This window comes from Esox lucius, chromosome 1, assembly GCF_011004845.1.
Source record: "Esox lucius isolate fEsoLuc1 chromosome 1, fEsoLuc1.pri, whole genome shotgun sequence".
NCBI lineage: Eukaryota > Metazoa > Chordata > Actinopteri > Esociformes > Esocidae > Esox > Esox lucius.
The window spans coordinates 978,391-1,002,865 of record NC_047569.1 but is presented as its reverse complement, the minus strand read 5'-3'; the positions used below and the strand labels follow the sequence as shown (position 1 = coordinate 1,002,865).

General features: G+C 39.6%; 1 protein-coding gene and 1 long non-coding RNA gene across 2 annotated transcripts in view; both read right to left on the bottom strand.

Annotated features, from left to right (window-relative positions):
- Nucleotides 1-9,235: 9,235 nt before the first annotated feature.
- LOC117595542 lies at nucleotides 9,236-14,290 on the bottom strand. The gene is made up of 5 exons (XR_004576769.1): nucleotides 14,193-14,290; nucleotides 13,803-13,942; nucleotides 11,519-11,706; nucleotides 9,655-9,792; nucleotides 9,236-9,369 (listed from the first exon to the last, which is right to left on the bottom strand). It is a non-coding gene; the product is annotated as an uncharacterized LOC117595542 (long non-coding RNA).
- Nucleotides 14,291-17,964: 3,674 nt separating this feature from the next.
- LOC109615937 (sister chromatid cohesion protein PDS5 homolog B-like) overlaps nucleotides 17,965-24,475 on the bottom strand; it is a 35,411-nt gene continuing 28,900 nt past the window's right edge. The window contains exons 10-12 of the mRNA XM_029118859.2: nucleotides 22,685-22,886; nucleotides 18,252-18,366; nucleotides 17,965-18,097 (exon numbers count right to left, since the gene is read on the bottom strand). Of these exons, the coding sequence (XP_028974692.2) occupies nucleotides 18,076-18,097; nucleotides 18,252-18,366; nucleotides 22,685-22,886 (339 nt within the window). The 3' untranslated portion in view covers nucleotides 17,965-18,075. The remainder of the gene's footprint in view (nucleotides 18,098-18,251; nucleotides 18,367-22,684; nucleotides 22,887-24,475) is intronic.

Here is a 24,475-nt window from a genome sequence, read left to right as displayed (position 1 = left end):
CATGTGGGGGGATGGGTTTAAATCTACGGCTTTTATTTTTTTAGAAGTATTTTTGCAATTTTTTGAGTATATCCTTAGAAATTCAATATGAATGTCCACTGAATGTCCATTATAAAACTAACTTTACCTCGCTCCTTTTGTTTACTGTGACGTATACACCTCTTCCTGAAAGAACCCATGGATTGATGCAAGTGTGAACAAAACTGACTGCAGGAAGACCTTTTTAGAAGAAAACAACATTGTCATGTTCTTTGAGTTAAACAGCACCAATAGTCTTAGTTTAGAGTGTTTTATATATAGTGTATGGAGAACTGCTTCTAAATTATTGCAAATGTGCAGAACACAATTTACAAATGTTTATTACAATGTGTAAACTGAAAATACAATTCACAAATGAATGTAACATCCACAAACAAATGTCTCATGATCTGCAAATACAAAACACAATCCACAAATATATTTCACTACCCATAAAAAACTATTTTCTAATTCTAAATCTCAAAGCAAGGATTTGAATGTATGAAAATGTATTTGCGACTATTCCTCACACCTTTGAACAGTTAAATTCACTATTTGCGGATCACATTATATTTGTGGATTGGTCCTATTTGTTTGTAACATTTTGACTTTAGTTTTGCAATGTTTTATGCTACCTAAAATCTACATTTGCACAAATTCTACAAATCATGATCTGTAAGTAGGAAACGTGGTCCACAATTGTAATTCAGAAACTTCAAAGAAACACGTTTGAAATTCACAAATACTTTAAGATCTGTAAATATGAAACACGATCCGCAATCGGAATTCACAATAGGCAAATTATTTTCATCAGGTGAAGAGGTATTTGTGAGTGACATTTGAGTTTGTGGAATGCATCTTATTTGTGGAATGGTTCCTGTTTGTTTACATAATTTTTATGAAAACTTTCCGCATTAGATTTGCAAAAACGATTTGTACGTGCAATCCAATGAGGCTAATATGGTTCTCTCTTCGCTAACTTTCTTTACACCATATTGCCCTGCGCTCCAGCCAATCAGGCACTTGCCTTTAGTCTTACGTTAAGTGTTGGTTCGAGAGCAACGAAATTATGTCTTTCCCGAAGTCCTGGTAAAAACAGCAACAATACAGAAAACTGGTAAGCTTATTGGAAGAAATGTCTTGATATCTACTGTAACCAACTAGCTATTTGTACGCTTGACAGATAATTGTTTGTTTTGTGTCTGACAAAAATTTAGCGTTGAATTGCTACGCTACTAGCTAGTTAACTGGGTATAGGCTTCAGTACTAGATAGAGTAGCGACACTATAGTGACACACGTCACTCTCAGCCGGATTTATTTATCCTCAAAGTTGCTAGCCAGCTATCCAACCAGCCATCCTATGTTGTGATGGTTTCACTTGTAGCTCTCGCATAGTCATTTACTTGTTTCTTTCTTTGCCTAGATGACAACGACACTTGCTCCTGGTTCAGCTCTTCGTTGCAAAACTACAGTACTTCAACCGAAGTTCAGTCAACATGGAAGGATGTCATGAAGGCTCAGCATTTTTGTTGACACTATAGCATCTATAGTGGGTTTAAGAAAATACAACAAAATGCAGGCATATGCAATGTGCATGTATCCATATTAAATAAATAAACTTGCCAGCTTCATTTGGACCACCACATGACCTAGCTGATTTTGATTGATTTATATACCATACTGATTATTATGTGTGTAGAGTACCTGTGTGGTTACATTGTTTAAAATACAACCTAATGATATTTACAGTAGGTTATGTACAACATACACTAAAGGATTATTAGGAACACCTGTTCAAATTCTCATTATTGCAATTATCTAATCAACCAATCACATGGCAGTTGCTTCAAAGCATTTAGGCGTGTGGTCCTGGTCAAGACAATCTCCTGAACTCCAAACTGAATGTCAGAATGGGAAAGAAAGGTGATCTAAGCAATTTTGAGCGTGGCATGGTTGTTGGTGCCAGACGGGCCGGTCTGAATATTTCACAATCTGCTCAGTTACTGGGATTTTCATGCACAACCATTTCTAGGGTTTACAAAGAATGGTGTGAAAAGGGAAAAACATCCAGTATGCGGCAGTCCTGTGGGCAAAAATGCCTTGTTGATGCTAGAGGTCAGAGGAGAATGGGCCGACTGATTCAAGCTGATAGAAGAGCAACTTTGACTGAAATAACCACTCGTTACAACCGAGGTATGCAGCAAAGCATTTGTGAAGCCACAACACGCACAACCTTGAGGCGGATGGGCTACAACAGCAGAAGACCCCACCGGGTACCACTCACAAATAGGAAAAAGAGGCTACAATTTGCACAAGCTCACCAAAATTGGACAGTTGAAGACTGGAAGAATGTTGCCTGTTCTGATGAGTCTCGATTTCTGTTGAGACATTCAGATGGTAGAGTCAGAATTTGAGAACAGAATGAGAACATGGATCCATCATGCCTTGTTACCACTGTGCAGGCTGGTGGTGGTGGTGTAATGTTGTGGGGGATGTTTTCTTGGCACACTTTAGGCCCCTTAGTGCCAATTGGGCATCGTTTCAATGCCACGGCCTACCTGAGCATTGTTTATGACCATGTCCATCCCTTTATGACCACAATGTACCCATCCTCTGATGGCTACTTCCAGCCGGATAATGCACCATGTCACAAAGCTCGAATCATTTCAAATTGGTTTCTTGAACATGACAATGAGTTCACTGTACTGAAATGGCCCTGACAGTCACCAGATCTCAACCCAATAGAGCATCTTTGGGATGTGGTGGAACGGGATCTTCGTGCCCTGGATGTGCATCCCACAAATCTCCATCAACTGCAAGATGCTATCCTATCATAATGGGCCAACATTTCTAAAGAATGCTTTCAGCACCTTGTTGAATCAATGCCACGTAGAATTAAGGCAGTTATGAAGGCGAAAGGGGGTCTAACACAGTATTAGTATGGTGTTCCTAATAATCCTTTAGGTGAGTGTATACCACAGTTTAGGGCTGTTAGGCACTCTGCAAAGTATAGACATACAAAGGTACAGTTAGGTTCAGGTAATAATCGGACACTGACACAAGTTTTGTTATTTTGCCTGTTTACCAAAATATTTTCTAGTTACAGTATAAATAAATAATGAATATGGACTTAAAGTGCAGTTGCTCAGCTTTAATTTGAGGGTATTCACATCCAAATTGGAGGAAGTTTTAGGAATTAAAGCTCTTCAATATCCCAGATAGCAAAAAATATCCGCACAGCTTCTTTTTGCCGCCGGCCCTAAGCTGTCGGCTATAGGTGCGTCCTGCTGGCGGGGATGAAACGTTTGCCGCCGAATATGTCAAGCTGCTTTTAAATGCAAGGCTACTCTCAAAATCGACCAGCCATGTTGGTTTGGACACACATTCGCATCAGTTCATCGCTCAATCGCGAGTTACTACAGCCTGCAGTTTGCTAGCTAGCAAAGTCATCGACTACCATCGTTTAAGTAAGTACATGTTTCCTTTTTGTGTAACGCAATATTATGTTTACATTGTTTTTAGTTCATATATTTAAAATGTGTAGTTATCTTTGTTCTTGCCTAACTAGCTAAAGTAGCCTTTTTTACGCAGTGTTGCTAGTACATGTAATTTTAACGAGCTATAGTAGGTAGCAAAATCTAGAAAGACTAAGTTTAACTTTTAGTGTTTTCTTTGTAGATATATTGATTGTATAAGTTAGTGAACTGTTGTAAGCTGTTGTAAGCAATTAAGCAAAATATTAAGTGTTTGTAACATAAGCTGAAACTGAAGGTGCAAATATGAGAACAGGAAACCCTGTTCAAGCGGTTGCCGGGGAGAGAAAGATTTAGCATGTCTGTCTTTTGAGAAACAGGACACAGGTTAGAGACACACACACATAGTCTGACAGACAAGACAGAAACCAGAAGGGGGCAAGAAGATGTTTGCATTATCCTTATAAGGTATAGAATTGGAATTGGACCAATGACACACTTGCTTTGCTAACTTAACGCCTCTATCTTTTGGGCGTAGTTGAAGTATAAAATGCTGTTTTGACTGTTGATCCTTAGACATTGTGCGGCGACACTTGTCTCCAAAAGCTTTTGTAATAAACAGTATGCGGTACGGTAATTGACCTGACTCCTGGTGTTTTATTCTCCTTTCCAACAAACCAACTCGGGGAAGTGTTGACTTCAACATCTTACAAAAATAACGATGTATATATGTTGTTTAAATGATTTTGTTTGCCTGAACAAGTATGCTGCTAGTCCAGTAGCTAGAGTGGCAAGTAAGTGTTAGCTAGCACATGCTGTTTTGCCTTTGTACACACTGTGGCTAGCACGTTTTGTGCTGTGTTGCTACTGTACTGGATTTAAGGTGATTATGATTTCTAATTCTCTGAACTGCTGTACTTTTTATGTTTGAGGAAAATTGTGTTCACTTGAATCACAACACTCGGTGAATACATTTTATTTTTAACAATTTCACTGTTCCACATTTGGCTGATAATGTTTCCCCCCCAATGCATAGCTACTGTATATTCCTAACGTTAACAATCCGGTTTTGTTCACGTTTTCTTGCAGATACCTTGACCAGAGCATAACCGGTTATCTTCACCCAAGAGACCTACTGTTGGTCAATCGTTTTGGCTTTAAAGGTAAATGCATTGTTAGTCATAATGTCTAGTTACTGGGCCAAAAGGAAAATAATATTGAAAGGAGTTGAGAGGGACAAACGGGACATTCACTTGAATCACTACATGCTACAGAAGTTGCATCGACTCCAGAAAACCAGGAATATGTTGAGCAATCTGTAGACTTCAGAGCTGGTATGTAAAATGTATTGCTGTGATGCTTAATTTGTGATCCTGTAACTAAACTCTACACTTTGTTAGATTTTCAAATTTCTGTTCCCTCTTTCTCAGAACCAGGTTTCTCCCCAGTAATCCAGACTCCACTTCACAGAGCCAAGAGTTTGAGTACAAGTAAGTGATGTTATTTGTGAAGTTTTTTGTCTTGGAAACTTTTGCTTCTATTTAAGATTAGGAATCATTTTATCCATAATCTGTTTTTCATTAGGGCACTTGACTTCCTGGATAAAAGGTGTCGAGGTGTGTTGTACATTCCATTAGCTTTGCACAGTTCAATTATTGTTTCATTACTGAATATGCAATCTCTGCAGTGAAATTAAAGCTGTTATGTTTGTTCCCCCAGCTCGTCAAGTACTAAGCTTTACACCCCCAGCAGCAAATTTACCCTGGCAGCATATGGGTGAAAACGCTGGAGGTATGTAATACATTGCGCTAAACTAAGTTTTACATTTAAGTCCAATTCATTAAATGTATGCAATTACTTCAAACATATTTTTACGTCAATGGTTATCAATAGGAGAAAGTCATCGCTTTGTTATTGGCCCTTCGACGCCCCGGCATCTCGTGTACAGCACACAGTTTTCAGCTATGAAGGTATATTCTAGGCCTATGTCTTATTGTCCAGTGTTTTAACAGCATTTTTTTATTTTTTTATGTACATTTCCAGAGACTCCAGAATGAAAACCAAGCCCTGAAGGAATGCAATGCACATTAAGTTTTTCTTTTTTGTGTGTAATGTAGGTTCAGAATTATCATATGCCTTTCATTTTGTTGCTTCGGATGACAGCCGCTCACTTCAAGAGCAGGTGAAGCAAGTAGGGACAATGTTGAAGACGTTTGCTTTAACTGGGCAATCAGGTACAACTTGCAAACAACACCTGTGGTTGTTAGTTTAATACCTGTACATGTAGTAGACCTAGATATAAATGTCATAGTTAAGTATTTGAGGGACCAGGACTGACTACTTTATTCTTTTATTCTGGGAACCCCTGTAGGTGCGTTACCTGAAAGGAGCATTTGACCGTGAAGGCAGAAAAAGGTGCCGCACAGCTGAGAGGGACCCACAGCTGACCCCTTAAACCTAGGACCCCAGCATCACTGAACTGGAACACTTTTTCTTTATCCTGCAGTCAGTAACATCAAGAAGCCAGAAGTGCCAGACTACACTCACCAAATCCACCTTGTTCACTGTGGATTATTTTAACTTTAGTATTGGCTTATTTCATTCCGTCAGTGCTTAACGATTCTATTATAGTTTGTAAATCCTATTTCATACCTGTTACTTGATATTGCACATTAACTAGTACCAAAATTCTACTTTCATTCCATCAGTGTGCTTAACTGTTATTCTATTAATAATAGCTTGGAAATACAATTTCATACCTCTGATACTTGATATTGCACATTAGCTGGTACCAAATATTCTACTTAATCTGTTTTTAACATCAGCATTTTTCATTCTGTCACAGTGCTTAACTGTTATTCTATTGTTAAATATAGCTTGTAAATCCTTGTGCCAAAGGTCAGCATTGCAGTTATAATGGTCTGTTCTACTACTGTTTTTACCTCTGTATTTTTATATAAATATATATGTCAAGTTTTGTTTCACAGATACAAGAGACACAGATCTTATTGCAGCACGGTGTAAATCTTGTGCTCCAGGTCAGCAATGCCATTATAATGGTCTATTCTGCTCTAGAGCTTTACTCTAAATTATTACCACTTTTCCTATTGTTAGAAATGGCTTGAAAATGTGATGTTATACCTCCATTTATTTGGTATCCTGCACATTCTTTGGTTATTAATAATTAAAACACCTAATGAAATTTGTCTGGTTTGATCAATCATTATTCTCGATAAACTGCATGCTATAAATATTATATATATATATATAAAAGCGGCAGATCGCTCGAAAATAACGTTTGCCGCGGAAGGTCAGCCTTCTGTATAACGGCGGTTGGCCCACAGGCCGGCTGCAGAACACAGGCGGTGAGCCGGCAAACGTGTTTGCGATTAAGACATTGACGCTTCTGTCTCTGGAGGACCGTCTCCGGTCCGCTGACTCATTGCTATCTGGGATGTAGCCTCCTCTTTTGCAAGGGACCAAAAGTAATTGGACAATTGACTCATGGACAGATGTGGGCTATTCCTTCGTTATTTCTTCATCAATAATGCTGCTGAAAGGTCTGGAGTTGATTCCAGGTGTGGAATTCGCATTTTGGAAACTTGTGAACCCACATCATGAGCTCAAAGGAGCGCTCAAATCAAGTGAAACAGGCCATCATTACCCTTCAAAAAAGAAATTCCATCAGAGAGATAGCAGCAACATTAGGAGTGGCCAAAACAACAGTTTTGTACATTCTGGGGAAAATAGAATGCACTGGTGAGCTCTGCAAAACAAGAAGGCCTGGATGTCTACAGAAGACAACAGTGGTGGATGACCATAGGATCCTTTCTATGGTAAAGAAAAACCCCTTCACAACATCTAGCCAAGTGAAGAACACTCCAGGAGGTTGGCATAACATTATCCAAGTCTACCATAAAATAGAAGACTTCACGAGAGCAAATACAGAGGGTTCACCACAAGTTGCAAAGCATTCAAGAATAGAAAGGCCAGATTAGACTATGCCAAAAAACATCTAAAAAAGCCAGCTCAGTTCTAGAACAGCATTCTTTGGACAGATGAAACTAAGATCAACCTGTTTCAGAATGATGGGAAGAAAAAAGTATGGAGAAGGCTTGGAAAGGCTCATGATCTGAAGCATAACACACCATGGTGGAGGCAGTGTGATGGCATGGGCATGCATTGCTTCCAGTGGCACTCAGCCACTAGTATTTATTGATGATGTGACAGAAGCAGGTGGATGATTTCTGAACTGTCTTTGGATATATTGTCTGCTCAGATTCAGCCAAATTCAGCAAAGTTAATTGGACAGACAGACTTTACAGATGTATAATGACCTAACTTAAGGCAGAAGCAGAGGTTTAACTGGGGGCTTAGACAAGGTGTGCCTTGCTGACTTGCTCTAGCAACTGTTTGTGATGGGTTTTGGCACCTGCAAGTTCAATCAAGGTGAATTCACAGGTGATTACCGTTCAAAAGTTTGGGATCACTGAGAAATGTCTTTGTTTTCAAAAGAAAATATTTAGTCTATTAAAATAACATGAATTTGATCACAAATACATTGTAAACATTGTTTTTTTTTTGTAAATTACTATTGTAGCTGGATAAAGCAGATTTTTAATGGAATATGTAAATAGGTGTACAAAGGCCCATTATCTGCAACAACCAGACCTGTGTTCCAATGGCACATTGTTTGCTAATCCAGGTTTATCACCAGTCTCAATGTCAACAGCGAAGAGGTGACTCTGGGATGCTGGCCTTCAGGGCAGAGTTGCAAGGAAAAAGCCATATCTCCGACTGGGTAATAAAAATAAAAGATGAATATGAGCAAAAGAACACAGACACTGGACCGAAGATTGGAAAAAGGTGTTATGGACAGACCAATCTAAGTTAGAGGTGTTCGATCAGAAAAAAAACATTTTTGAGACGCAGACCAAATGAAAAGATGCTTGAAGAGTCCATGATGCCATCAGTCAAGCATGGTGATGGCAAAGTGGAGGTCTGGGTGTGCGTTCATGGTAGTCTAATAAGAGATTTATAGGAGGAAGGTTATCACTCCATGGAGCCAATTTCCTCCTACAACAGGACAATTTACCTAAAGCAGAGCTCCAAACTAAGCATAGAACTATTTGGGGAAGAAATAGTCAGCTGCTATTCTGTCTATAATGGAGAGACCAGCATCTCAACCCTATTGAGCTGTTGTGGGATCAGCTTGTCTGTATGATACATAGGTGCATCAAGTCAAACCAACAGGGACATGTCTAAGTGACACCAACGTTTTCGCAGGGCTGTTAATATTTCCTGGTTGAAACAAGTAGCATGGAAAATGCAGCATGTGAAGTGTATGCACTACAGAATTTGAGGGGTGGCGAAGGCAGGGCCATTTATGAAAACATACATGTGGTATGTACTGAAATGTAACTTCTCTACCTTAGGCTTGGTCTACAGATTCACCTTTGTTAGCTGAAGACCTGACCAGGAGTGGTAATACTGTGTGCGCGCACTAATCATTTGGCGCCAGATTGGAACATATTTGTCTACTGTACTAGCCTACTATAAACCCTGCATACTGTGTCATTAGATTGTATTTTAAATGATGTAACTACACAGGTACTCCACACACAAAAATCAGTATGGTACATAAATAAATCAAAATCAGCTAGGTCATGTGGTGGTCCAAATGAAGCTGGCAAGTTTATTTATTTAAGATGGATACATGCACATTTCATATGCCTGCATTTTGTTGTATTTGCTTGAAGATTAAACACTGTAGATGCTAGAGTGTCAGCAAGAATGCTGAGGCATCAGGATATCACTCCATGTTGTCTGAACTTCGGTTGAAGTAGTTGTGCAACGCAGAGCTGAACCTGGAGCAATCTAGGCAAAGAAAGAAACAATGAAATTATTGTGCGAGAGCTACAAGTGAAACGAACACAACATAGGACTGCTGGCTGGATAGCTGGCTAGCTAACAAACTACTTTGACAAGGATAAATAAATCAGTCTAAGAGAGTGACATGTGTGTCACCACAGTGTCGCTACTCTATCTAGTAATGATTTTAGACCCAAAACAAACAATTATCTGAGTCAAGCGTACAAATAGCTAGTTGGTTACAGTAAATACCGAGCCATTTCTTCCAAAAACCTTTTATAAACAGCTTACCGTGTTTCTGCATAGTAGCAGTTCTCATCAAGATTTCATGAAACATCACACTTCGTTGCTCTCGAACCAAGACCTGACGTAAGACTAAAGGCAAGTGCCTGATTGGCTGGAGCGCAGGCCAAGATGGTGTAAAGAAAGCTAGTGAAGAGAGAACCATATTAGCCTCATTGGATTACACGTACAAATTGTTTTTGCAAAATTATGTAAAAAAACAGGAAACAATCCACAAACACAGTTGACTAACCACAAACACGTTCCACAAACTTTAATGTGACTCATAAATACCTCTTCATCTGATGAAAATAGTTGGGATATTGTGAATTCCGATTGCGGAGCGTGTTTCATATTTACAGATCGTAAAGTGTTTGTTTGTGAATTTTAAACGTGTTTCTTTGAAAATTCTGAATTACATTTGTGGACCGCGTTTACTATTTACAGATCATGATTTGTAGATTTTGTGCTGTTGTAGATTTTTATGTAGTATAAAACATTGCAAAACTTGAGTCAAAAAGTTAAAAACAAATAGGAACTAATCCACAAATATAAAAATATCCGCAAATAGTGAATTTACTGTTCAAAGGTGTGAGGGCCTCGCAAATAATTTTACATTGAAATCCTTCCTTTGAGGTAGAAGTAGAAAGGAGTTTTTTATGGGTAGTGAAATATATTTGTGGATAATGTTTCGTATTTGCAGATCATGAGACATTTGTTTGTGGATGTTGCGTTTTGGTAAGTACATTTTTGTATAAATATGATTTTTAGACAAAATATCCCTTTAAAGTAGAGGGTTCCCTCTGCAGTTCATAGCTTTCATTCAAAGAGAACCTTCATTTCTCATAAGCAATATTGGTATTGAAATTATCACTGCACCCAAATGAAATCAAAATCCGAGATTAGTGCCACTATCCAGCCCTAATGAATACTCACCATAATAATACTACAACAAAGAACAGTCCCAGAGATCAGGAACATTAAAGGGGGCAAGCGTGACCATAGACCGAAGACTTCACAAGCCAAACTAAAGAGGCTGCAAAAACACTAGCTAGCCTCAAAAACAGGATGGCCAAAAAATTAAACAGCTTTAGAGTTCTGGAAAAGGTATTGGGTATGTATGGCTGCCACTAGAGTTAACACATTTTTCTCCATAGATTAGGTAACTGCTAACTGCTTAAAGAGAAATTCTTTGTACAGAAACATCTTGTCTGCTCAGACCGAACCAAATGTATTGAAACTCATTGGACGGCACATTACCTTGATGCAGGACAATGACCCCAAAGTCACAATGTAGAGTAGGTATGGTGGTTTGATGGTGATTAGCTTATCATAGTCATTGCATTTAAAGTGGAGGTTAAAAAGTACACTTTTCTCACAAATTCTCACATTGTTAATATAAGCTGGCCAGCAAGCCACCGGCATGGTACTGAAGTCAGCCATCTAGCCAGCAAGGTAGTGTGCTCAGCAAGGTAGTTACCTTAAATGTGTGTTACTCCACTGAACAGCTGAAACATGCACTAAAATAAAAACTCTTCCTTGATACCAAAATAACATCATTAATGCCCATGCCAATTGTGTTCCCATATCAGGCTGGCTCAAGTTCATGGTTTATGGATGTAAATGTATTCAAATTAAAGCTAAAAGTTGCAAACTCTTAGTCATTGTCTCATTTCAAATTTAATATGCTAGAGTAAACAGACAAAACAACAATATTTTTGTCAATATCCAAATACTCGCCGACAACAATTTAAGTGACAGTCAACTAATCACCTTTTTGGCCTTCCGGTGATTGGTCCAATGCTGTAACAACTAGACTTGAGTCATTAGTAGACTATAAAACTACTTTGATGAAAACCCATAGGGTTTTTACCTCTGCTGCGACCTCTGGGGTGTCTTGGCTCCTCTCTGCACCGTGCCTTTCACCTCCATAATCTCTATGCTGACATCATCCTCATCCTCCTCTTCCTCCTCTCCCTGCTCCTCTTCCTCCTCTTCGTCAGTTTGAGGAGCAGCCTTCTTGCCACTTCTCCTGCCTTTGGTGGGTGTGTTATCCTTGGCCTAAACCATGATCAATATATTAATTCAAACCACCTTTCAAGAAACCCAAGAACACAACAGAGTAAACCTGTAACACACAGGAAACCATCAAACCACCTCAACAAGACCAACGGTGCTATTGTGAACATGGTTTTTGTTCCAAAAGAGATGCCAAATTGTATAATGCTAAACCTCTCTATGAAAATAAGGCTGACAGGGTAAAAAGGTACTTTGGGGGGCCTCCCCCTGCGAACTTTCTTGGGAGAGTTGTTCTGTTGATCTTCAGTCTCCAAAGTGGTGTCGGTGACACTGCTCTCAGCCCACAGCTCTTCCCCCTCGCTGGTAACGCTGGCGTTAGCTGCCACTTTCCTCCGTCCTCGTTTGGGATTGACCTCCTGGCCAGCCTTGTCCTCCTGGATGGCTCCCCGTTTGCGTCCCCAACCTGGCTTGCTGTTGCTGTCCTGAACAGCTGAACTTTTCATGACAGTGATGTCCTCATTCTCACTGTGGTCTACCTCTGTGCTGTCAATCCTGGGACAATCAGATAGTGTTTTATTAATTGTGTCTGACTTGTCACAGTGGTTGGACAGAATAAGACAAGATTAACTGAATGAGAAAAGGTAACGTTCCAGAACTCGCTTGGGCAGGAAACAAACTAGGAATCAGAGTTGAATTTTTTTTGCAGCTAAAGACTTTAACACAGTTGCTTGTTCTCACAAGGCAGATTGGAAAGATACATCTGCAGAGTTCAATCTTGATTTTAAGATTGTCGTTGTCATCTTGTATTCAGTCCTTAAAGCGCATTCACCATTCATCACCTCCTGGATGATGTAAATGCAGTGCCCGCTCTAGCCTTTTGGGGGTGTCATGGAATTTCTTGAACTAATGTACATTTTAGAAATGTCTCCTTTTCAAATCCCTGGTATGTAACTCTGGTCTTTGTGACACACAGGTGAATGATATCAGTAGATCATTGGGTTTCTGGCCATTTGTTAATCTACCTAAAACAATAAGGGTCTGTCCTTTGTTTTTCAGGAATGTGGCCGGCTGTCTTTTACGATGTTCCCCTATCCCCTTGGGGGAAGTAGGGGAAATTTGGGTTAACACCTAGGACAGGGAAGACATAACAGGGGCAGGAAGGAACAAATGTCTTTTTAGAGTGATTATGCAGTCTTATCCCCACCCTTTACTGTATAAATACTTCTGTGTTACTTTAGAACACTTTACTTCACAGTTTATTTTGTAATCTTTGACTCCTCTCTCCTTGCAAGTAAATAAACGCTAATTGTGCCAAGACAATTTTGTCTCTGTACTTACTTCCATTAAGAGTTCTTATCGATGGAATTTCCATATAAGGGACCCCCTCTCTGCCAACGGTCGGGGGCTCCCTATCGGCCAGTGGCCCTGTAGTGGTCAGGGGCCTTAAGGGACTGTTTATGTTGCTTATGCCTAGAACCTGTCCTGCGTGAATAAATCAATGTCTTTAGAAGTAGGAGCCTTGTGACAAACACTGTATGTATGTGTGATGTGGATGACTGACCAATAACAAACAATGTATCATCTTCCAGTTTTCCTTCAGGAGAACAAAATCATGGAAGTGAGAGAAACACTGCTCAAAAAGAGTAGGTTGATAAAACAGGAATTATGAAAATGGAAATGTCTAAGTGCTTTCATTAAAAATGTAAAAAACATTGTACGATTTAACATTGTAGGCTAACAGGAATGCCACAAACAGTTTCCTGTGTTGTAGCCCTGAGCAACCGGCCATAAGTCCAATAAGACTATAATGGCTGCATCAAGTCTCATCCACACTGTAAAATAAAACAAATCTCATCTGAACATAGATCCCGGTCCCATTGAAAGATCCATTTGTGGACACTTTCTGACCCCAAGACACAACTCACCTCCAGCTTTGCAATTCTCCAGCTTTGATCCTATGAGATTCTTTGGCCACACGAACCATCCTTCACATTCTGATTATGTATGAATTTACTTAGAGATTAAAAGGTGATTTTTATTAACGGGGGGACTTTCAGACTAATGTCTAATATCTATATTAGCATTTTCCATTTTATTTCTGATCTGACCTCAAGCAGAGCACGAATGGAGACACCCACCTCCCTTTGCTCCGTCCAGGGGAGCCAGGGTTGGAGTTGCTGCTGGCGTTGCTCCCCGTCTCCATGCGGCTCAGTTTGGTTTGCTTCCCGGCTGAGGCCAGGGGCTTGTTGACCGCCCCAAGCACGTTGGTGGCTTTGGGCTAGGGAGGGGAACCGCAATTAACATCAGCTGAGGTAGCTGGCCAACACATGGATGGAGTTACTGCAAGTCACCAGATAAAGTATACAGAGCAAGAAAAGCAGCAATAGAATTATAGATTTATGCATTTCTCCAAACTATTCAAAAGTATCTGGACAAAGGGGTTATATCTATCTGTTGTACTTGCTATTGAAGTCTATGAACGCTAAGGGACTATGGTCATCCAGTGCTTTTCTAGACACGTCACTTACCTTTCCTGAAGTGAAAAGGGACTTTATCTCTGGCGGGAGATAGTTTTTAGTATTGCTGGCATTCTGTAAGTGAACCAGAACATAGATGACGTAAGATGCTCTGGTGATGCTCTGCCAGACCTGTACAGCAGGAGCCATCTTTAGTTCCTTTTTGTGTCAGTCTTGTCTCTCAGCAAATTACAAACTTGATTAAAGTTGGGTGGTTGTCTTGGCCAGTCAAGAACATTCAACTTTCTGGGTCTGAAAGACTCCTTGGTACCTTCAGAAGTATTTTCCTCGGTAAGGTAAATTGCTGTCTAATGGGTTTGGGCATTTAGTTGTATCTGAGTAGACAAGTATTTTCTGTACATTTAGAATGCAAACACCTGCTTAATAACAGACAGCACTTATTTAAGGCTACCAAAAATATTTGGGCAATTTACTTAAGGCAACTAGGTACAAAATGTGCTGATATTTTTAAATGGTTTAACCGACATGGACGAAAATACAAAAAATATTCTGACAGGTCCTGGCTTGGGGCCTCTAGGTATCTCTATTCGCCTGGGGATCACAGCCAGGGCCTGATTGCAGAGGCGCCTCTAGGCAGCTCCGTGCTACTGTTTTCTGTTCTTCCCAATTAGGGGCCGCTGCACCTTGTCGTCTCTAATTCGGGACCCCATTTAAGTTGCCCTTGTTTTGCTTTTAGTTGTGGATCATTGTTTGTATCTTGAGTCCTGCCTACCTACGACTGTGACACCATCTCTAACCACAACGTCACAGTATCATTTCAAATCTATATTCCTGGATTACAAAGCCAAATCAACGTGTGTTTCACTGTTGAAAATACGGAAGGAATGCACTGTACTGTACTATATTACCAATGTGGATTGAACAAGAAACACCAAGAAGCGCTTGCTAATCATCTGGAAGCATTGTACACGTTTAGACCGTAAGAACTTGCATTGCAAGGCATGTTGTTACAAAGAAACCATTCTTGCAACCTCATCTGCTTGTTGTCTTTCTGCAAGAAAAGTTTCTCAGATGCAATTGGCTCTTCCACTCCCTACTTTTGTCAAATGTCTTCTTGACATTTATTATATCCATCTCACAACATATCAATTATATTTTGGACTTACTATTTCTTTTGATTGCATTACTCTTTATTTATATATTTTACAAACACTTACTTGACAGATAAATAACTTGAAATAAATCTTAGACAGTAGGGATATACATTTCCTGCAGCAATATATGTACTCCATTGCATCATCTTAGAACCACACAAGACCGCAATATTAAAGGATTTTTTTATAAGTTGAATATGTTTGTTATTGTAATAAGACAGTTTGATATTTATAATTAGTGACACTTGGAGAAAGTCTGGTAACTTTTAAATTAAAATGGATGGCTCTCCGTTCAGCTAAAATGAATGTGTCAAAATTAAGATTGCGTGTGTCAAAATGAACAGGCAAATTAACATAAAATAACACTTTATAGAAAAGGCTAGAAAACAATGACCAGATTTTCCATTTTCGAAACAATGATTTACTAATACAATCACCCGTTTTTCTATTGAAATAATATTTCCGTTTATGAAAATACCTTGTTAGATGATGAACTAAATAGCAGATCATCTAATAGTGTGTTACATGAATGGACTGGTTCGAAACCTTCAAAGAAAACGATCTTAGACACTGGCAGTATTACGATGTTTTGTTGGGGAGAAGATTTTTTTTAATTCTTTGAATACTTATCACAAGAAACTGAAGGCCAAATATTGACAAGTCAAGCTCAACGACTTCAAAAACATCAATTTGAAGCACTGCACGTTGAAGCAGAGGGATTAATGTTAACATCTAGAATGGTCTAGATTTATTTGGCCTAAAACTTTTGGGTTTCATAGGACAAGAATCATTGGTAAAGGAGTAGCTGCACTCCCCTGCTAGAACCTCCAAAGAAACTACAGGCCAAACATAGACAAGTTTTTGCAGTCAGACATGTAGTCCCAGAGCTTGATGAAGGGATGCCGGGGCTGCCATACAGTGGCAGTTGTGCAAGGCAGAACTTAACCCACATAATATCATATGTACAAGTGAAACACTATTACATCAACATGTGTTAGTGTGCAGGTGTCCCATAACAGTGTAACAACTATGTTAATAAGTAGGTACACTGAAATTATTGAGTGTCATGTAATCATTATGACCACACAATGTTTCATATTTGTCAAACATTACATAATCGTTTTTTGCACCTGTAAATTTCTTTTAAGATGGAACGCACTGTAACAAAATAAGCTGTTATACCAATTTACTTACTGTTTATGTATTTTTTTCACAAAACCTGCTTTTAATTCTTAATACTGCTCATACTTCTGACCTAGTCTAAAATCAAATAGCCTCTGGATTTAGCCCAGAGAAATGTATTAATTATTCCAACTCACCTGGCACAGCCAGAAGAGGACTGGTCACCCCTCTGAGCCTGGGTCCTCTCTAGGTTTCTTCCTAGCCACTGAAATTCAACACTACTGTTGTTTGCTCCTTGGGGTTTAAGGCTGGGTGTCTCTGTAAAGCACTTTGTGACAACTGCTGTTGTAAAAAGGGCTTTATAAATACATTTGATTGATTGACTGATTAATTGATATTACCCACCCCTACAGTAGCTTACTGCCAATTGTTTAAAACTGTAACAAAAGTAATACAGCCTCCAGAAGTTAAACAAAATTATCACAATTTTATAGTTTCTGCACACAAAACCAGAAATGTGAGTGAATATTCCAGTTGACCACAATAAAAACAGCACGGCATATTCACAAATGTCTACTTTGTCCAGCTGAGTGAAAAAGCGAGCAGGCAGGACAGGGTCTTTAGGGGATTCCAGACTGTATGTAGTGCTTTTGGATACAACAATGTTCATGGTCACATCACACACCGTGTATAGTTTCTGAGGAGTGGAAACAAAAGGTTAAAAACCACGTCTAGAACAGTCACTATCAAAATGCAACAGATGGATAAGAGCAGACTGGATTCATTTTTTTTTCTGAAGAGAGTGGAGGAAAGATAGAACTGAGAACTTTAGTTGAAAAGCCAGTGGGGCAGATTTGAACCTATGCTACAAAGGTGTAAAATGTGCAGCAGCTTAGACCACACCTCTGGTTATCAGTGCCGGGTTTCTAACCTTGGTAACTTAAAAAAATACAAATTATGCAATATAAATCGTTATGTTTCCTGCAAGAACAATGCCAGCTGGTGGAAAAGTAAATCATTATTATGACGGAAGCTTCCTCATTGATCTTGGCGTTATTAGGTGCCTGTCCATCTTTTGTTTGTTTAATGTTCTCAACCATCTTCCTGATGAAGGCATGATGATCTCCAGGAGAAACCAAAGGGACCTGAAAGGGACAAGAAAATACTTACATAATGAGCTACAATCCAGACACCTACTTAACTTTTCCCGTACTTGGGCATACAGAAATTATGACAGCCTACTTTGTGAGACTACTTCAGGTTAATTATATTGATATAATTTCAGGGGCAGTGTACAATCCTACCTCTAAAATGTACAAGATAATAACACGATTTGTCCCATCCTCCTCTTCCCATACCAAAGAAAACAGGAATATATTTGAGCGATTGAACAGGTTACTTTTATCTGTCAACAGCGGCATAATGAAGATCAATATACATATTTTCTATTAAATAGACACATTGACAGTTGGAGAGAAAAAACTTTATATCCCATACAAGATATTTGGATAATAGTATTTTACATCACCTTTTGCCCCCATCCAGGTCACCCAAAAGGTCACTGGTTCTATTCCCCCAACTACCAAGCTTGTCGTTTTGTCCCTGGGCAAGACTGTTAACCTCCCCCTTGTAACATTCCCCTAGGTTGTTGCTGTAAATTAGATTTGGTTCTTAACTTGCCTGGTTAAACAAGGATAGAAAAAGCAACAAAAAAAATCTGTACACTCATTTATTTTAGATTAAACAAGAAATGGTCATTTTAGGACAATTAAGGGGAACGCTTTCAGTCTTATGAGCTCCCCTAGTTTCAAATGGTGTGTAAAGAAAGACTCACTCCTTGATGTCTTTCTGCTGCTCAATGTCCTGCACCTTGACGTAATCTGGGTCATGTACTAGAAGATGGATGGCGTATGGCACCACATATTCAGGCAGCAAAGAGAACAGTTTATCTACAATACACATACACACACACACAACATTATAAGCAAATGCTTGTAGACCAGAGTAACTACTGTGGGGCAGGCAAAGAAAGGGTTTTAGATACAGTTGGATATGAGAAAGGATATCCTGGATTATCGGATCACTGTCTTATTACATTTACCGTTAAAACAAGAAATTCACTTGCCCCCCAAACAATGAGTTTCAAAAGCCGTACTATAAATTCTCGGATTACAAATAAATTCTTAAATGACAGAGTAAATAAATCTGTAAACGATCAAATCGAGGATCTAAACTCAATACTGCGAAATACATTAGACATAGTTGCACCACTAAAAACTAAAGAAATACGCAACAAGAAACTTGCTCCTTGGTACACCGACAATACTAGAGCACTTAAGCAAGCCTCCAGAAAATTGGAGCGAAAGTGGCGCTCCACCAAGTTGGAAGTATTTAGACTAGCCTGGATAGACAGTACAGTACAATACCGAAAATCACTCACGTCTGCTCGATCAGCTTATTTCTCCAACCTGATTGAGGCGAACAAAAACAATCCAAAATTTCTCTTTGATACAGTTGCAAAGTTAACAAAAAAGCAAAGCTTAGCATGTGAAGTGGGTCTTCACTTTAATTGTAATGAATACATGAACTACTTTGATGAAAAGATCGTCACCATTAGAAAACAAATAACTGAATCCCTAAATAGTTGTGGTCCTAAAAATCTCGGTTGTCCGGAAAATTTCCGGAGCCTCCCTGATCAGGTGTCAATGGGGACACTTGAGTTTTTTGATACCGTATCGCTCGACACATTTACAAAATTTGTAATGAGTTCTAAACCCACAAACTCTCAGCTAGACCCGATTCCTACAAAATTACTTAAGGAGTTATTTCCTGTGCTAGGTCAGCCAATGCTGAACATAATAAATTGCTCCCTTTCCTCCGGATGCGTAACAAACTCAATAAAAATTGCGGAAATTAAGCCTCTTCTAAAAAAATCTAATCTAGATCCCGACATATTAAACAATTATAGGCCAATATCGAACCTCCCGTTCCTCTCAAAAATCTTAGAAAAATGTGTTTCCCAACAACTGAATGCCTTCCTAAAGACAAAAAACATTTATGAAATATTCCAGTCTGGTTTTAGATCCCATCATAGTACTGAGACTGCACTCGTGAAGGTAACAAATGACCTTCTAATGGCCTCAGACAAAGGTTCCGCATCCGTCCTGTTGCTTCTTGATCTTAGTGCTGCTTTTGACACTATTGATCACTCCCTTCTCTTAGAGAGACTGGAAACCAATATTGGGCTACGTGGACATGTTCTAGCCTGGTTTAAATCTTATTTATCTGAAAGATATCAGTTCGTTAGTGTGGATGGCATATCCTCTGACAAGTCAAAGGTATGCTTTGGAGTTCCTCAAGGCTCGGTTCTGGGCCCATTACTTTTCTCACTATACATGCTCCCTCTGGGCGATGTAATCCGAAATCACAATATTAACTTTCACTGTTATGCTGATGACACACAGTTATATATTTCAATGAAGCATGGAGAAGCCCCTAAATTAGCTATTTTGGAAGCATGCGTTTCAGATATTAGGAAGTGAATGACAGAGAATTTCTTGCTCTTAAACTCAAATAAAACAGAAATGCTCCTTTTAGGACCCAAAAAACAAAGAGCGTTGTTAGCAGATCTCACTGTGAACCTCGACGGCTGCATGGTCGTATCCCAAAAAACTGTAAAAAACCTTGGCGTTACCCTTGACCCTGACCTCTCCTTTGAAGAACATATAAAATATGTCTCAAGAGTTGCTTATTTTCATCTTCGAAACATCGCAAAAATTAGAAACTTCCTATCAAAAACTGATGCAGAAAAATTAATCCATGCTTTCGTTACTTCTAGATTAGATTACTGCAATGCTCTTATCTCTGGTTATCCAGACAAATTAATAAATAAACTTCAATTAGTGCTGCACACAGCTGCTAGAATCCTAACTAGAACAAAAAAATTTGAACACATTACTCCTGTCCTGGCATCCTTACATTGGCTGCCTGTTAGGGTTAGGGCTGATTTTAAGGTTTTACTCTTAACCTATAAATCAATACATGGACTTGCTCCTACTTACCTTGCTGAAATGATCCAGCCATATATACCTACACGTAACCTTAGATCGCAAGACGCAGGCCTTTTAATTGTACCTAGAATTTCTAAACAAACAATTGGCGGCAGGGCCTTTTCTCATAGAGCTCCACTCCTGTGGAATGATCTGCCAATTAAGGTTAGAAATGCAAACTCAGTGCAAACTTTCAAGTGTCTACTAAAAACTCATCTCTACAGCACGGTTTATAATTAGGAAAACCCCCCCGTCTCAGTTTCCAAGGTGTTACGCTGCTATATTATTGTGCTGGGGGACATGAGGGATGTACTACTAACTTTTCTCAGTTTCCTCCAATTTAAAATTTTAGAAGGAGATGAGGTCCTGGTCCACACCTGCGGATTACCTGGTTTGGGGGGACCGTTGCTGTTCCTGTCCTTGTCCACCTGGTCATACTTCTGACCTAGTCTAAAATCAAATATACTCTGGATTTAGCCAAGAGAAATTTATTTATTATTCCAATTGGACTCTTAATATCTCACCCGGCACAGCCAGAAGAGGACTGGTCACCCCTCTGAGCCTGGGTCCTCTCTAGGTTTCTTCCTAAAATTCGACCTTCTTAGGGAGTTTTTCCTAGCCACTGAAATTCAACACTACTGTTGTTTGCTCCTTGGGGTTTAAGGCCGGGTGTCTCTGTAAAGCACTTTGTGACAACTGCTGTTGTAAAAAGCGCTTTATAAATAAATTTTGATTGATTTTTGATTGATACATTTTACTTCACATTAATTTTACTTCACTAGGCCTAAATCCATTGTTACGTCCCTTGTCAATCTCCCTGTTTATATGCCCATATGTACTCATTTGTTTTTGGTCTCCCTCTATCAACTTCTATGTTCTTTCTAGGTGATCCTGTTTTGTTTAACTCTATCGACCTCTATGTTCCTCCCAGGTGATCCTATTTGACTTCAGTTCATCGCCGTACAATGATCTGCCAATCAGATGCCACTTCCTGTTATTTAAACCCCAACTGTTCCTGCTTGGAGGGAAGATTGTTCTGTTTTGTGAATGTGAAAGAGAACTGTGTGTTAGGCCGTTGTTTCTTTTGGTTGAGAATGTCTGCAGGAGGGTAAAGTATGTTTTCTTTTGTTACCCATTTATTCACTTGTGATAATGATTAGTACTCTCCCTGTGTTACCTTTTCAGTTATATTTAACCAATTGTAATTTTTGTTCAACCCTAGTGGGAAGAGGTATGCACATAGGGGGCTGCAGATAGGCAAGATGCCCATGGGCCAACACATCACCCGTAGGAGTTACCTTGTCTATACACACTAGGTTAGGATCTGGGTGGACAACACCTGTATTTTTGTTGAGTTAGAGGCTAGCTGGTTATTAGGTAAGTTAGTCTAGTTAGCTGAAGTTTACTTATTGTTTCTTTTGGTCCCACTCAGCCCCTTTCCCTCATCTTATACTATGTGTTTTGAGGAGTACAAATAAACAGCTCCCCTTTTGTTTAACAATGGTACATGGTTGTCTGCCGTCCATTTACTCCCACTTCGTGTTCTTGTCTCTGTGTTAGTCCAATGTATATTTAAAGCAGGGGTGTCCAAACTATTCCACGGAGGGCCATGTGTCTGCAGGTTTTCACTCTCTCCTTGTATTTGATTGACTTATTAGGTTACCAAGTGGTTAGTTTCTACCCTCACCTGGTTTCTTAGGTGTGAACTGGGAACCAATTTATAGGAAAAACCTGCAGACACACAGCCCTCCGTGGAATGGTTTGGACACCCCTGATTAAAAGGCACGTTATGTTTCCCTGGCCTAATTGGGGTTCGTAACATCCATAGATTTGAGATCCCTGCAAAAGAGAGTCTGATCCAGTAACCCCTGAAAAACATCCATGCCATGGTTGAATCTACTTAAAGACATGGCGCAACACTTTCTGACATTTATTTGTTTTAACAATTCCATGGGCAACCCTGCTTATGTCTCTGCGAGCCATTCAATATAAACCCTATTCGTTACTAGTGGCAGCGCAGGGACTGGACAGGCTATTCCTTCACACAGACATAAGTGTATCCAGAAGTTTGTCTGCCCCTGGCTATGTTTCGCTTTTCTGCTGTTACCTACACTTTTCCTGCTTTGTTCTGAAGGTTATAATATTTGTTGGCTAACTATTTTACTTCTCAAAATAAAGAAATCTGGCTAAAATGTTTTCCTAAGTTGCAATTTCTTACCACTAACGGCAGCATGCTGTTTCAGATACTCCTGCCTGAGATTGTTTTTGACCAGACACTGGCGGGCATGTGCCCGCCGCTCCTTCATGGGCTCCTTGGCGCAGAGAGCAAACACAGCCAGGTACTCCAAGGGCAGACGCAGACAACACAGACCCCGGTGGAGTTTCTGGGCGAAGGCCTGGCGCACCTGGTAACACTCGTCCTGGTGGAACACACACAAGAACAGAAAAAATTAGGGAGGTACTATCTAAACTTGAAAAAAAAAAAGCAATTGTGGTCTGCCGCCAAACCTTTTGTGATCTTATGTATTCTAAGATGATAAGGTCAAATGGAACTATGTGGAGTTGCAAACGGTAAGAAATACATTCAGCCAGAGATAAGCAACTTAATGGTTGAAAAATTATTCTAAAAAACATCAGATGTATCAACTTTTATTTGTGGGAATAATTAGGACTCATAATTGGTTGTGGCCTTACATCTTAAACCAAAACGTTCACGTTTTGGAGAATCTATATTTCTCTCAATTTAAATTGAAAAACTATTATGTAGCGGTCAGGATACTGTCTGATAATCTGTTGCTCTGTAAACATATCTGGCCTAGATCACAACATACAGGTGCTAGTCATATAATTAGAAAATCTTCAAAAAGTTGATTTATTTCAGTAATTCCATTCAAAAAGTGAAAGTTGTATAATGTATTCATTCATTCCACACAGACTGATATACACTCACCTAAAGGATTATTAGGAACACCTTTTCAATTTCTCATTAATGCAATTATCTAATCAAACAATCACATGGCAGTTGCTTCAATGCATTTAGGGGTGTGGTCCTGATCAAGACAATCTCCTGAACTCCAAACTGAATTTCAGAATGGGAAAGAAAGGTGATTTAAGCAATTTTGAGCGTGGCATGGTTGTTGGTGCCAGACGGGTCGGTCTGAGTATTTCGCAATCTGCTCAGTTACTGGGATTTTCACGCACAACCATTTCTAGGGTTTACAAAGAATTGTGTGAAAAGGGAAAAACATCCAGTATGCGGCAGTCCTGTGGGCAAAAATGCCTTGTTGATGCTAGAGGTCAGAGGAGAATGGGCCGACTGCTTCAAGCTGATAGAAGAGCAACTTTGATTGAAATAACCACTCGTTACAACCGAGGTATGCAGCAAAGCATTTGTGAAGCCACAACACGCACAACCTTGAGGCGGATGGGCTACAACAACAGAAGACCCCACCGGGTACCACTCATCTCCACTACAAATAGGAAAAAGTGGCTACAATTTGCACAAGCTCACCAAAATTGGACAGTTGAAGACTGGAAGAATGTTGCCTGGTCTGATGAGTCTCGATTTCTGTTGAGACATTCAGATGGTAGAGTCAGAATTTGGGGTAAACACAATGAGAACATGGATCCATCAAGCCTTGTTACTACTGTGAAGGCTGGTGGTGGTGGTGTAATGTTGTGGGGGATGTTTTCTTGGCATACTTTAGGCCCCTTAGTGCCAATTGGGCATAGTTTAAATGCCACGGCCTACCTGAGCATTATTTCTGACCATGTCCATCCCTTTATGACCACCATGTACCCATCCTCTGATGGCTACTTCCAGCAGGATAATGCACCATGTCACAAAGCTTGAATCATTTCAAATTGGTTTCTTGAACATGACAATGAGTTCACTGTACTGAAATGGTCCCCACAGTCACCAGATCTCAACCCAATAGAGCATCTTTGGGATGGGGTGGAACGGGATCTTCGTGCCCTGGATGTGCATCTCACAAATCTCCATCAACTG